The 14,824-nt window shown below is 50.5% G+C and overlaps 2 protein-coding genes across 2 annotated transcripts; both read right to left on the bottom strand.

Annotated features, from left to right (window-relative positions):
- Window positions 1–1,440: 1,440 nt before the first annotated feature.
- On the bottom strand, window positions 1,441–8,694 carry Pmar_PMAR028394 (hypothetical protein; the record flags this gene model as incomplete). The annotated part of the gene is made up of 15 exons (XM_002764824.1): window positions 1,441–1,461; window positions 1,493–2,206; window positions 2,301–2,360; window positions 2,414–2,503; window positions 2,733–2,883; window positions 3,071–3,196; window positions 3,249–3,322; window positions 3,445–3,526; window positions 3,573–3,739; window positions 3,909–4,064; window positions 4,454–4,577; window positions 4,620–4,731; window positions 4,774–4,869; window positions 5,049–5,171; window positions 5,217–8,694. The coding sequence occupies 15 exons, from the start codon at window positions 8,692–8,694 to the stop codon at window positions 1,441–1,443; spliced, it is 5,574 nt and encodes a 1,857-aa protein (XP_002764870.1).
- Window positions 8,695–9,561: 867 nt separating this feature from the next.
- On the bottom strand, window positions 9,562–11,746 carry Pmar_PMAR028393 (hypothetical protein; the record flags this gene model as incomplete). Its single annotated transcript, XM_002764823.1, has 2 exons — window positions 9,562–9,594; window positions 9,644–11,746. The coding sequence occupies 2 exons, from the start codon at window positions 11,744–11,746 to the stop codon at window positions 9,562–9,564; spliced, it is 2,136 nt and encodes a 711-aa protein (XP_002764869.1).
- Between the last annotated feature and the right edge of the window lie 3,078 nt (window positions 11,747–14,824).

The raw sequence follows: 14,824 nt of genomic DNA, 5'->3' as shown, positions 1-14,824 counted from the left end.
TCCATGCAGGTTCCAGGGCCTACGGGCAAAGCGTATGGAGCAACAGTGAGAGCGCGGGAAAGTTTACAGCAGAGGAAGAAGTCTTTATAGGGAAGAAAACGAATGTTGACGAGCGCTGAAGGTTGACGATAGCCCTTTTTATCACACAACATGAGTAGTAGGAAACACTAACCTTACTATTAATGAACTATAAGTTATTGAACACCCGTCCAGCTCCATACCGTTCCTTTCGCAACTTATATTCAGTCCCTATACCATCTCCCCCTCCCTCCTCCTTCAAGGCATCCACTGTTCCCATATACTCCTGCGCGAATATCATACTCGAGCCGTCTCTCCATACCATCTTCCTCTCAATTCTCTCCTCATTCAGCCATACCCTTGGCAAACACCTCATTTCCCCCACAGACGGCTCCTGTGGAGTAGTAGAGAAAACTACCCCCACTGCTACGAACTCCTCACTAGGTGGTATCGGTCGCCACGCGTTCACCTGTACCTTTCCTCGACGCTCTGACCAAATCAATCGAAATGCTACCGGGTGAGGGAGATGCTTATCAAGCCATTCCGTCAAGCACGACGGTGCTCTCGAATCTGAAATCTTCACTGAGTCTACCACTTCTAACGCCAGGCCATGCTGTGGTTGTTTGGAAGAGGCTACGGCCAAGTCTCCCAGGCTGACACGTATTCGAGTCTCCGGACTTCTCTTGGCCGTCCATCCACCGCCTTCCTCAAGATGTGAATATTTCCACACACTCAGAGGAGCGCAGGAGATCCCTGAAGATGTCCACACTTTGGTGAAATGCCGATGCGGCACCAGTCTGAACCTATACCGTACCATTCCATCATCAACTTCGGATGTCCCTATTTCTCGCGGGTCGATTCTCTCTCTTGACTCATCTGAACTATCAGGACCGCTTTCCCTCAGAGAGTCAGGAAAATACTCCCCCCACTGCTTCGTCGAGACAACCCCATCAGAGTTCATCAACAACTTCACCACTCGCTGAACATGGGCGTCTGATAGACCAGGAATATGAAGACTCTTCAGAGCATTTACTGCCACCTCGGCTGACAGACCATCTCGATAAGGCTCCGTCCAAGCCATGAAGAGGTCGCTGGGTCGAATCCCACGGCCTGCCATTCCTGTTCTGAGCAACTCAATACTCTCCTCCAATGCAGCCTTCCTAGTCTCGTCAGGAGACATCAACACACGGGCTATCGACGTGCCTTTCCACGAGCCATCACTCTGTGGCCTTCTACGACATGCACGCATGCGCAACCACCACTGCAACCGGGCCTCATACCGTACATCCTTCAACGCTGTCTGGATCATAGCGAGTTGCTGCGTAGTGAAACCCGTACGGTCACAATCGATGAACTGCCATAGTTGATCAATAGTATTAGTCGCGGAACTTCGACTCATATCCTCATACGATGAACTTGCGTCTAACGGCCGACTCGATAGACCTGGACACCGCAAACAACACGGTAAATTCACATTCGTGTCATCGTCCTGCATACGATGCATCGCAACCCGTATGTGCTCAGCTTCAACCAGAGATACCACTCCACTCAACCTCGGCTCGCAAAGATACTCCGTCAAAGCCATTGCTCGCTTCGGGGAGACGTCCAGGTCAATAAGGTTCACCATACTCGAACCAATCCTCGCCACAATCGAGTCAACTCGATTCAACAACTCCTTCACCGTAACGCTCTCCTGTTGCTGCAGAATACCATCAACCGTCAGTCCAGCTGAAACGGTCATGTCGCTCGGCAAACCATCAAGTAAAGTCTCCAAGTCTTGCCGCCCAAGACTAGCCATCACACCCATGCCCAACACCTCCAACGCGCTCTTCACCGTTCGACAAACCCCATCGCGATCAATAGGGTCCACAGGAAGCCCTCGTGGGGGCGGTCCAAACTCGAATGTGACTATGACATTCTTCACTCGCCGAGCCCCAGCTTGCATCTTCCATGACTGTCGATACCAATTGTTCGATACCATCATAGCCACCGGAAAGGGCAGTGGCTCAGCAGCTGTTTGCCCGAGCACCCCGTTCGAGAGGGTCAGTTGATTCGCCGGGTAGAATGCCTTGATCGTCGCGTTAGCATCCTCGCAAACTTGGCGTAGATTCCACGGTGTGATCGGGGCTTTATCGCGGTTGCATTTCTGATCAGCTGCGGACTCCCGTTCAGTCTCCACTTCCAACTCCTGAGAAAGAAAGCGTTTTGCTGCCAGTAGCCTGGAGTCGAGAAGGCCTCATCCGAACCAGTTTTGTATCTTATCAACATGAACCTCGAGATACCTGTTGAATCTCCTGCTCCTGCTCCTGCTCTTCTTCCTCCTCTTCCTCCTGCTCCTCAACCTGATACGAACCTCTTAGTCAATATAATCCCCCAAACAAGGATCTTATCCCACCTGTTCGCCCGACAACTGTAGATTTGCGCTGTCGTATGATTTTTGGGCGCGCGACACAGCATCGCCGAGAGCCTCCAGACACTTCTTCGCCTGAAATGCGAGTCAACCGAATTCAGTCAAAGACTACGAGGACCCAAAAACTCGCCCCGGAAACTGATGGTTAATTCCATAAAATCTCGGGCCGTGGAATACCAAACACTGTCGTCTCTGTAGGACGTCATTGCGTTGCTGTCCCCCAAAACAGCATAAAATTAACAAAGTCATCTCACAGTTAATTCAACGGCGAAAGCAATGACCAATCTGATAACCACGACTTTACCTCATTTCGCGTTTGCATGTCACTGAGCCACTCAGTAGAGTAACTTTCCAACTTCCGCTTCTCCTTCTCATAGAGACCCATGTGTAGACTGCTCCCCTCTGGATCTGTGCTTATGGTATGATCTACCGGCTCTCGCAATAGGGATAAGCATCTGCGAAACGACGCAGTAGGGAAAATCTCAACCCTCATCGTTGTAACGGTATGCGGCAAAACTCCTTCATTGGTCACGAGTAGAGTCATATAGAGACCAGCACTCTTTCTTAGGCAAATTTGACAGAATCGATGATCCAAGGATGAGGTACTGGCTCATATCATGGGATCAGGTAATGCCAACTCACTTGGTAGATTCCTTTGGATCCTGCTCCATCCTTCGCCATGCAACATAACGCCACACATTCTCCACATTCTGTTCACACAGCAGGACATACTGTGAGCTCACACTCGAGATGGAATTGAGGCAAACACTGCGAAGAGTAAACAAAGTAAAACCCTATCATCTGAACGGCCGCCAGCTACCGAGCGAACACTCGCAATAACAGTTCCCCTTGAGAGATAGAAGACTGTTGATCGCCAAGGATTTGCTTACTCACCTGCAAGTCGAGGCAATATATATTCAGCACATGCAAACTCGTGGTTTCCACACTGTTTATTCCGAGAACAACCAATCAAGATGATCACTACAGTCGGGCTGATCACACCAACATCTGCTCACCTGCGCTGTAGTAATAAGTGTCAACTTCTGCCCTAGCGTGCCTCCAAGCCCTCTCATACGGAATGCTGACTGCGCATAATCTCTACAACACGAATCATCCATCATCACATCGTCAACTCAGCCCTCACCTGAACGTTGTCTCCTTCCCCAATGTGATCATCCCAATGCTCCCAGCCGGCTGGGCAATGTCCATGCCTGTGGTGTGAATGTGATCGTAAAAGGTAAAGCGCCGTCTCGGGTCCAATCCCGAGTATGCTAGTGGAATCGCTTTACCGTTGTTCGACCGCTCTAGTATCTGCGGGTGGGATGGCAGTGTAACTTATGTGCTATAAAGTTCCAACATCCTGTTTATATCAGGAACTCTGAATGAAATTCGTAGCACACGGTCTCGGTTTCATGCATACAACAGCATTGTTGGAGGAATATATATAAGCGTGCATTATGAAAGAACACTCTTAACTCACCAATCGCTGATCAGAGCTGTCATCTAGGAATACGACCGCATCGAAGGTTGCCGCTGGTAAGATACGAAGAAGCTCCTGAGCAATGTGCAAGTTGCTCACTCCCGTTATCAGCGCACCACAGTCTATCAGCGCATAGACGCCCTCGACAGAAGCAGCCTGAAACATTCAAACATGGCAGCAACCAGAGTACCATTGCTCAGCACTATCCCTTTGCGATCTTTAGTACTGACGAAACTCACAATGCGAGATGTTGGCTAGGAGCCTCTCTAGCATAACTAGGATACTTCTCGCAACAAGGCTGTACCCCACACCATAATACGAACACCAATATCTAGGGTCTGGCCGACTAGGTCGATTAGTGGTCAATCCGATGTTGCAGCCGTTCGAGTGGTAAGCATTCCCACACATCAACCATGCGCTTTTCCCCTTTGTTGAATATGTTATATTTTCATTGAACAACTAATTACAGCCTCTCGTTCAATATACCACTCCATTGCCAAATATTCGTACATCAAAGGATCTTATACACGAACATTTCGACTCACCTGCTTCAACAGGTCATTTACTGTCCACTCAGGGGGAAGCGTTGCCAGCTGACCTCCATCCCCAATAACGATACCAGTGTCCGTAAGAGTAGCCGTGATATGTCCATCACAACCTCGTTCATACCTACTCGATGATCTACACATCATGAAGAGCTCTCATGCTTACTGGCACTCTCCCATATGGGTTGGCAAGAGGTCATTGGGCGTGCCCGAGAAGCCCAGTCTATGTCGAAACAACAGTGGTGAACCAAGCTCTTGGCCACTAGCAACCAGGACGCCTATCGATAGACAGTTCCCCAAGTCAGACGGACAAGTCTTACTGGGAGTGTGTGAGAGAGCATCTGGGAAGGCTACATTGAATAGATAGTGGATGGTAGCCGAAGGCGATGTCCGACGCATGAGGCGCCATAGTATCTCTGAAAGAGTGTCTGTATTCTCATGGGAGATATCAGCATCAGGATGGTTGTAAATGGATCATAAATTTGCCAGGTATTCTCGTCAGTGCAAAATTGGCTCGCACCGACACAAGGTTGAGAACCCATCACAAAACTTTGATGGCGGCCGCCAATCTTCACGCGGACCAGTCGGCACTCACCCATCTGATTCTCATCGCGAGGATCAACAAGCTCCAACGGCCACAGGGAGTTCCTGATGGAATCCATCTCGTCATCATCACCGTTACCATCAATATTCGAGTCGAAATCGCGCCAAGCCGTGCCTGGAATGCAACTTCATAAATCAACAGTCATTAAATGCGACGTACCAGTAGTGTCCTTTTCCGTTCCCTTCCCCACGTCGATCAACGGTGTGCCGTCCCAAGTGAAACCCCGGACTCGGGCGCCAGCTTCACGCGCCCACTGGACCCATCGCAGACAGTCGGCTCGTCTACAGTGGGGGATTCCAACGTCAGCCTGCATGCCCTTTCGCGAGTCCGTCAGCAACGCTTTGAAGTCCGCCATCCTCAACCCATTGCAACGATATGCCAGCAGAGTGAAGCCAATAAGCACATCGGGATGGGAGAACTCCGAGGTCGCGCTAGGTCTGTCTTTACCCACGTAGGGTACAGCCAGCAATCTCCGTGACTTAGATGTGGATGAGGTGATCCAGCTTGAGGGAAGCAAACCGTAATCAATCAAATACCTCTTTCCTAGTAGGAAGGGGAGAATAGTCTGCAGCCACTGCCGAGCCAACAGCAGGAGCTTCACATCTCTATCCCCCAGCGCTCGGCACAGGCTCGTCGCCTCATCGTCGTTACCATTAAGGAAGGCAACCAAAGCGCTGTCCGTGACTTCAAGGGCGACCGAATTAGATCGTAACCAAATCAGAGTCCACTTGCATAGCCATGGCAATAGCAGATGCTCGTAGCGCTGACGGTCATAGAGGAGAAGGTGCGGCCTGTCCGACAGCCATTCGTCTTCGATGCCTCGCCTCAGGGCTTTCTTGATATTCTCCGCGGTCTCGAGAGCATCCTTCATGTCGCAAAACTCAAGCAAGTCGACGTTTTCCAGCAAGGGGCTGATAATATGCCAAGCGAGCTTCCATCGCAGGCCAGCCGACGCCTCAGGATTATCCTCGCTAGTTGGCTCAGTCATATCCAGCGGTCTCTTCTCACCAAGAGGCCATCGCAGCTCCGATTTGAGAGGATGCAAGAGTAGGTCAACTTCGTCCATCAGGATGACACCCGCCTGGAAGACTTCGAGGACCTTCAAACAGCGGACAATTTCTTGTTCGACGGCATTCCGCTCGCTTTCACTGAGGGGGTGTCGACGCTTATCATCGGCGTGCTTCCCGATGAGCTTCTTTAGCAACCTCTTGCCTTTCCGACCAACACTAGTATTGGCTTTCAGTATGTCGTCATCAACCAGCCTCTGGCGAAGTTCAGCCCACTTCAGGACTATGCTCTTTAACGTCTGTGGTGTTGCGACCACTACGGCCTGTCGATGCTGTGCCGTAAGAACTTTCCTCACAAACTTCTCATCACAATTATCAGAACGACCGAAGTCTAGCGTGATAAGCGGAGCCGCGATCACCGGTGACGAATAGCGACCTCGAATGACCTCCCGAGTGAACTCTAATAATGAGCTAGCCACACAGCAAACGACGAGCTGCTGTTTGTTACGGAGTATCAAACCAAGTAAGGGTAGGAGTACAGTAGTCTTGCCAGCACCCATGATCATCTGATGGACCATCGCCTCATCAGCTGCCGCAGCCGTTGTGAACTTATCCAGAAGCTCCACTTGCCCTTGTCGCAGTAGAATGCCGAAGAGGAACTCGCATGTGAGAAGACGAGGGTCGTAACCGAAGCGACCATTCACGACGGGACTGCAGTAGAATCGTCGACCGCACAGCTCCAAGAGCGTCTTCTCACCCGCCGCGCCCTCCTCACTTCTCACTCGCTCGGCCGACTCCAGTACGCGTCTTAGCTGCTCGATGCGAGTGGTCACCAACATGGCATGGGCAACAGCATTGAAGACCGCTGCAGCATCTAACCTAGGATCTCGCGACTTCAACTGCTTCAAGATATTCGCACCATCGTTGGCGGTGAACAAACGGATAAGGGTGCAGAAGTTGAGTGTGACCTCCCGACCAGAAACCATCTCCACCTTCTCCCTCGAGACCGTCGTTCCATTAGCCATCTCAACAGCTCCTCCTATCAGGACATCGAGTAGCTCAACATCTTCCGCTAGTTGCATGGTGGCCATGTCCACCACCCGCCCCATACTCTGGCTAAGGAAGTAACTCTCCTTGTCGGCTTCCATCTGATTGAAGTTCTCAATGTCGGCTTTCATCCTCTCTACCCATTTCTTCGACACTGGGCTCCTACAGGCCTCATTGCGACCGATAGCTTCTAACAATTCCTCCACTTGATCGAGATGGGACGTGGCCGGAGCCTCTCCCACGCCGCCGCCTCTTCGTATTAAACAGCTCGCAGTCACTATCTTCTCCAGAGGCCGAGCGGCAAATTCGGAGCCGCCCCCATAGCAGTCGAACTCGCGCCGATCACAGTCGAAAAACTCCACAAACGGTGCGCACAGCCATTGCTCTGGGCATGGGACAGAAGTCTTGGCTCGCCATGGTGAAGCGAAGTGCGGCGGGAGTGGTAACTTCGATATAGCATTCCCAACTTCGCGCAGCCACTTAGACTTCTGCTTACCCAAAATGTCGAATTTGCTTAGCTTAGGCAAGGGAGGAAGAAGCTGTTGAGCCTCTGCTGCCGGCGAGTCCGATATAGTTCGCAGTACCAAGGCGAAGCCACCCGATCCACGGACGCAAGTTCTAGACAAACAAGCGGCCACTGTATGGGGGTCATCATAGCTCCACGCCTCTATCGACACAGCACCGGTGAAAATCTCGTAGATTAGCATGAAATGCATTGAGTCGTTCTCAATGAGATACTTAACCGCATCGGCACCGGTGACCTGGGAGGCCTCTCCTCCGAGCTTGGAATAACCGCCAAGCTTGGTCCACGATGACAATGTACTTGTAATTCCATCAACGTCGCCGCGACCGCCAACACCGCACCAACCATCACCATGTTCGAAAGTAAGGTCGACGTTAACGAAAGCCGTGTGACATAAGGTTCCGTGCAAAATCTTGCGCCTGTTCTCGACCTCTGTCGTTCCTGTTCCAACTTCTATCGTTCGGATGACTGCGAGGTCGTCCTCAAACGGAACCACCGCTCCTGCAGATACGTAGCGCAGTTTACATACATAATCGTGTACCAGGTCCGGTATGTTCCATGGGGAGAATGACGGGCTGTCATCGACAAATGGAAGCACCGCAGCAGTCAACCTCATCTTCAGCGCGGAAGCATCCACATTGGAATCATGGAGGAAATCAGGTCCGCCAAAGATCGCTAACTGCCCAATAGTGGCATCATCCGCAAATACCGACATGATCATATCAGCAGCCTCAGGATAGAGACCTGCAAGCCACTTCATACACAACAGGTGCAACGCGGCCTTCTGGTCTGGCGCACTGACGAACTGACCAGAGGCGTGTTGGGGGTAAACAAAGTGGCCGCATACAGGGCTGTCACTATTCTCGAAGAGAACAATCTCACCGCCAACAGACACCCGTCCAGCCTTGAGCCCAGCCGAGCTAAGGATCGCCCTTGTGCCGTATTCTCCACATAAAAGCGCTGTCGCTCCTATGAACTCTTTCAACAGCGCTTCGCTCCATCTCGAGATTCCGTCATCACGACGAGCCAACCAATAGCAGTCATGCTGGTCGCAGACCATCTTTCCGTTACGGTCTGTGAAACTCAATTGAAGCCTCGGAAATTCAACGACAACAACGTGGCCATTTCTCCCCCAGACTAGCGCGTGTGAGGCAGCTTCCAACCTCTTGCATAGAGCAGCCAGTGACGAGAGATTCGAATCGGCAACAGCAAGAGGGATATTCAGCAGTTCCAATGGTGAGTCCTGTGACCCTATGACTTCACGGTACACTCTGGCATGCGACCGATGCTTATCGCCGACTGGAAAATGGACTAACAATGCCGTTTGAGGCCGATCAGAATCTCGTTGCTTCAGCTCCCCCACAAGCTGTCCCTGGTTAACACCGCTTTGCTGCTGCCAGAACACATACTCCTCCAGCAACTGCTCAGGGAGAAGTCCCTTCAGAAATCTGTTCGGTACGAACATCTCTACGCCACGTTCCTCCGCTACATCTCGGGTAATGACGAGAGATTCTGCTGGGACTGGATTTTCCATCTCTCGCCGACCTCCAATACACACTCAGCGTTCCACCCAGCATGACAGCTCGATCCTCAAGGGTATCACAAGGATACCCTTGAAGATGACTTGCAAGCGTAGTCGCCTCATCACTGCACCACACGAGCTGTCTATAAGACTGTCGGCCATGACCAATAACGTCATAGACCATAACAAGGGGAGCAGGCGAAGATACCACCACGATATCTCGAGGGGAGCCTTGGGTAGCGAGACCCGAAAGAATGCACCAATTACAGCTGGGAGATTCCTCGCACAAGTGAAGCCTGTTCGGAACGAAGTCAGTCCAACTAGGCAATTCCGAGAGGAGCTTCCGAGCCCAGTGCTTTGACGGCAGCTTCTTCCACTGCAATTCAGCTGGCGACCAATCCGGGTCTACTGCCCATCTCTGGATATCACAACGTAAGCCTACGAGCCGATACCACTTCCGGTAAAGTGACGATTCAACGAGCGCCACTTGGATGCTCTCAGTTGTGGTTTCTTCACCAAAGACTTCTGCAAAATCGGGGAATTGCAACGCCCATTCAGGCAGTGTGCTCAGCTGATGCTGCTTCAACGTGATTCGTCCAAGGTTGACGTTTATTGTCAAAGCTGGAGGCTGCGTCACCCCGCGCAGCCACTCCACATAAGGCCGCTCCTCCCCTTTCTCTTCGTGATTGGAATCCGACTGGGGTATGAACACTCCGAGCAAACCGCTTTGCTCTTCCCAGAGTCTTCTTGAAGCACTTTGATTATTGCTACTTGACACCATCTCGACAACTTCCTCGAGGACTCCACTAGCCCATGTCTGATCGGCTCTGAGTCGAAGGTAGATTGGCCTTCGGAAGAGAGTGAAGACATTCATGACCTCCACGTTGTAAATACCGCCCAAGACACCCGAAGGAATCTCCGAATCGCTCCAACTGTGATGCATCGACAGATACACTTGAGCTTTCAATACTGTTTCGTAGACCTCGCTAGTCTCTTCGTCATCCATTTCAAAGCTGCCTCGGGCTGCTGCCAACAACAATAAGTGAGCATGGGCACAATTAGCATCTTCGTATCGTCGTTTCCGCATGCTTGATTCGCACCAACGAGAGACGATGCTCCAAATCTTCCCGGTGAGCTTCGACCTCAGGATGCTCATGCACTCGTCCATCTTCTCACCCTCCACTTTTCCACTATACAACTCCGACACATGTCCGACATATATGCACACGCGTGCGACAAGTCGAGCAGCATAGAGAATACATCTCTGGCTCGGAGCTGTGTCCCTGCCCGTATCCCGTTCAGCCGCCGCATCCACAAGGTCTCCCACCGCTACTGCTATTTGCTCAGGGCAGTGGAGTAGTTCGTTCATCAACAGACCATCACGTGTATACGTATTCTCAACTGGTCCTGGAATCTTGAATGCCATCGTCGATTGCGGAGTGGACGTCCAGCGACCAGGCTCGTACAGGGCCGCGTCCAAGACCATCTGCAACCTAGGATTCGCCAAGGCCCCACATCGGTCACGATCCGAGAAGAATGCCAGCAAGAGTGGGATTCGGACATACGGTGCTGTCAAGATCGCCAGGATCCGCTCGATTTGAGACGGTGACAAGGCACCATCAAAATCAGGGAGATGCTTGAGGTATAGCACGTCCTCCTCCGAGTGAGTTTCTTCATTGCCGTCACACAGTGTGGATGGATTCGCCATGCTCGGCACAGATCGACACTTCCCCTTCTTCTTCCACTGATCGATCATATGTCTCATCTTGTTTGCCCTGCTCACACCAGCACCATCATCCTTGCTATAGCCAGCGCACTGGTCAAGGTTTTTCATACCAAAACCTTCCACTGTGATCTTCCCCTTTTCGACGCGCCACTGTAGTCGAGCGTCGCTACTGCGATAGCCCTTCCTCGACGGATTTGGTAGTTTCTCACCGTTCGAATTCAGGACGATCTTCGACAGAAACACGACATCGCGAAGCCAACCTAGCTCCGGACAATGATCAAGAACATCCGACATCTCCCCGCTTAGCAGTTGGGGAACGTACTCGCGGCATGTTCCGCCGAGTCCCAGGTTCAATCCGAGCTGCTCTATCAGCTGCGTCTCGGCCGGGCCGACTTTCACACCAGCTACGTCGAATTGGAAAAGCTGTTGTCGCTCTCTGTGATCATCGACTACTGCAGTTTGAAGCGTCTGGAAATACTCCAGAGCCGATGCACGTGCTGTCGATAACTCAGGCCAAAGCAGCAACGAGTAAGAACTTTCTTCAGCGAAAACTCCTGCATCCAGTACGAACGGGAGCACAGGACCTTCAACTCGACCACTGTAATGTCTCGCGAAGAGGGATGGAGTGTCAGTCGAGACGATTCGGCAAAGTCGATCGGTGAAAACGACTAGCATGGTCGCGGTCACCAGCCGTACTGCATCGGATGCCCTGTCCGAGCGACAATCGACACTGAATGCGGCAGCCGCGAAGTGCCTCGTGAGAAGATGAGTGTATCGCAGTAGGAAACTGCGATTGGCTTCGATGCGGAGCTCCGGAAGAATCCAGAAGTGCTCATCCGTCGGCAACGGCACTATCCGACACATCGCGGTAGCGATGAGTGACAGACAGGTTTGCTGCGCCTGGGGGACCTCTCCAGACTGGTTTTGGAGGAGAGCGATTGAGAGGACGGAATTGTATAGGAAGTCTCTCAGCTCCGCCACCGAGCGAACGCGTTTGTTTTGCAGGGAGCACAGATCCACCGGTATGAAGATCGAAGGCGGTGTTACAGGACCCGTCAGGTTTTTGGTATCCTCCATCTTGGACAATCGATCAAACCAAGGGAATTGTGTATCAATATCAGAGTACCTACAAGGAGACTAGGGCTAAAGGAAATACAATTTCGGTTCGCAAACGATGGGAGAACGAGCGGCCCCAGCGAAAGAGACGACTACGAAAATTCAGAAGTTGCTATGTTATACAGAGCACACATACAAACAAAATACTTTATGGGAACGTGTAACCTGTTCAATAACTCACAGAAAGCAAAATTTCTAAGAATTCCAAGGAGGCCGAATATGAGAGAACATGCACTCACTTGATACGGCCATCAGGGAGACTAGGAGGTCTCCATTGCTGCTGGCTTTCATCAGGGTATGCTAGAGTTGCTTCAATGGCAGCCTCAATTCTTGAATTTTGTTGTACTATGAATGGTGATGAGCGCGAATTCGGAAACCTACACACCAACACGTGCTCTTCGATAGCAGCATTCGATGGAAGAAGCATGCTCTAAGGAACGTGCATTTTTCTTAGGCAAATTCCAAAATTTTCCGTTGCTCGTCAACTAAGGGGAGTTAAGAGCTGAAACTTCAACAGAGTGCAGTTATTATCATGGTACATCACATGTTGAGTCGAATCGGTCATATTCGAAACGGTTACTCTGGGCACGAGTTTCGACTGGGAAGCTACGGAACGTGTTAATTTCAAATCGACAATTTGATATGCAAATGTGAGAATGTGCGCTATTTAAAAGGCTATGAACATTCTAGTCTGTACGAGGGCTTAGAAACGTGAATCGGTCAGTTATTCAATATTTACGACAAAACATAGCCTCGACAACAGCCAAGAATTCTCAACACATCGCAATCCGACGTCCCCGCTTACTTCTCCTTATGCTCCGTCGCATACCACGCCAATCCTCGGCACAGTAACCGACGGCTACGATGGGTCATGCTCATCAGAATCTCACCAGGAAGGAGACTGAGCAAAGATTCCCGCGTAGACACGAATGCTGTCCACGAGGCAGTTGACTCGTCAAAAGAGTCGGGTGACGGCAACCAACGAAGAATCTGAGATTGGGAAGAAATATGTATATCACTGCAACCTCCCGCGAAAAACGGCAGATATCTACCCACGGGAAATACGCCTATATTTAAATCGGCGGTCCAGTCACAACAACCCATGTAAAAAAGAGCGTCGATTCATACCACATTTTCAGATTTTTTTCACCCGCTAACCATAAGGAAACATAATAATCAAAATACGCCAACTTACAGTATACAAGGTCGCTGTGCAAGTAACCGCAAATGAGTTGTCCCCACCAGTCGCTGGAGGCAGCCACGTCGCAAATTCCGCCATCCCAGGGTACTTCTGAATCGATCATCATACGAAACACTGCTTGCATTTGCCTTACATTCATTTGGGATTCGATTGGAGTGTCGTTCAAAAATGGCAATAACGTTCCAAAAACGAACTTCGCTCCGCCCGATTTTTTCTCTGGCACCACCAACTGCTTCAAAAGCTCAATCCAAAAGGTTGTGGTTTCTATGCGCCCTCGAGAAACATCATCGAAAATCAACGGGTTCAGTCGCTGTTCTCCCAAACCGTCATGATAGACGGGAAAATATCTCAGACCGCTGTCGCCGCCACAGCATGTTACCGCCATTTGACATTTATACTCGTCAATTGCGCGCACCAAAACGAGGATCATCCGGGCAGAGAAACCCGCAGGGATCATCATCATTTGCCCAGGTGATAACTGCCGTATTCTCGCAGTGATAGAAATAACTAGCTCCAACAGCATCTGGTAAGTGTGCTGGCGTACTTTGAGGAAAATGCAATGACGATCACAACGCAGTTTTATCAAAATTTAATTCCATACGACGGCAGGTTCGTGAAAGGATCAAAATTCTCATCACGGAAATTCGCAACAATCTATTCAAAATTTTTCAATGAAAAACAAGTGTACGCCTCAGAGAGCGTTCCACAGATGACTTGTGCAGATCACTGGGTGTACTCCAATCGATTCTGACGTAGTCGAACCATCTAGTGCTGGGAGTATATGCATACGGTCAACTACACGTGTTAACAAGAACGAGGAAATCCTGAGAAATTCTTATTGGTTTTTGTACACTTCTACCCAAACTCGCGGGTGTATTTCAACAACGTAGCAAAGAAACTTCAAAGCCCAGCTAAGGAAACCGAACATATATTCCAACACCGGTCAACTAACTAACGATCTAAGCCCAAACACAGTCGACGCAAGATTGTCCCTAATGAATTTGACCAAGTCAATCAGCGCTGAGATTTCCTCCGAGACTGCCACAGCCTACCTCTACGGTTGCCTTCTTGGTCACGGTTCGCGGTAGTGCTCGGCATATTGAGGAGGCGGTGGCGAAGATGCTACTGACCAACGGTGGAAGGCCGGCGATTCGGCCGAAAATCTGAAATTCAGATAAAAAATCCTGAGCAACTAAGATAAGGTGTGTATAATACTCAATCAACAGCAGTCAAGATGAGAATCTCCCACTCGAGAAATTACCATCAGAAAAATCTCCAGCGTTTTATTCATAGTCTCTATCCCATCGTCCGTCCGCAACGCCGGGGGTGCATCTACCGGAAGCTTGTTATGCTCCACGACTCCAACCTGACACGCACGTTCGATCCCACCATCATACATTCTCCTGTAGTTTCCACATGGGTTCAGTACGTTCAGAATAACGCTTTCTTAAAGAGCCGTCGGAGCAACTCTTTGTTAAGATGGTGATTACTACAAGGGGCCGACTTGAAAATGCCGTGACCCCATAATTTTTCATCCTATCATATACCATTTGAGAGCCCTTCTCGAGTTCTACGTAAATGGTCGGCATCCTGTACAATGGAGATCAACACTTGAGCTAACGACA

Source organism: Perkinsus marinus (genome assembly GCF_000006405.1).
Source record: "Perkinsus marinus ATCC 50983 genomic scaffold scf_1104296976042, whole genome shotgun sequence".
In the NCBI taxonomy this organism is placed as follows: domain Eukaryota; phylum Perkinsozoa; order Perkinsida; family Perkinsidae; genus Perkinsus; species Perkinsus marinus.
The sequence above is the reverse complement of the archived record's forward strand: the minus strand, read 5'-3'. Positions and strand labels throughout refer to the sequence as shown.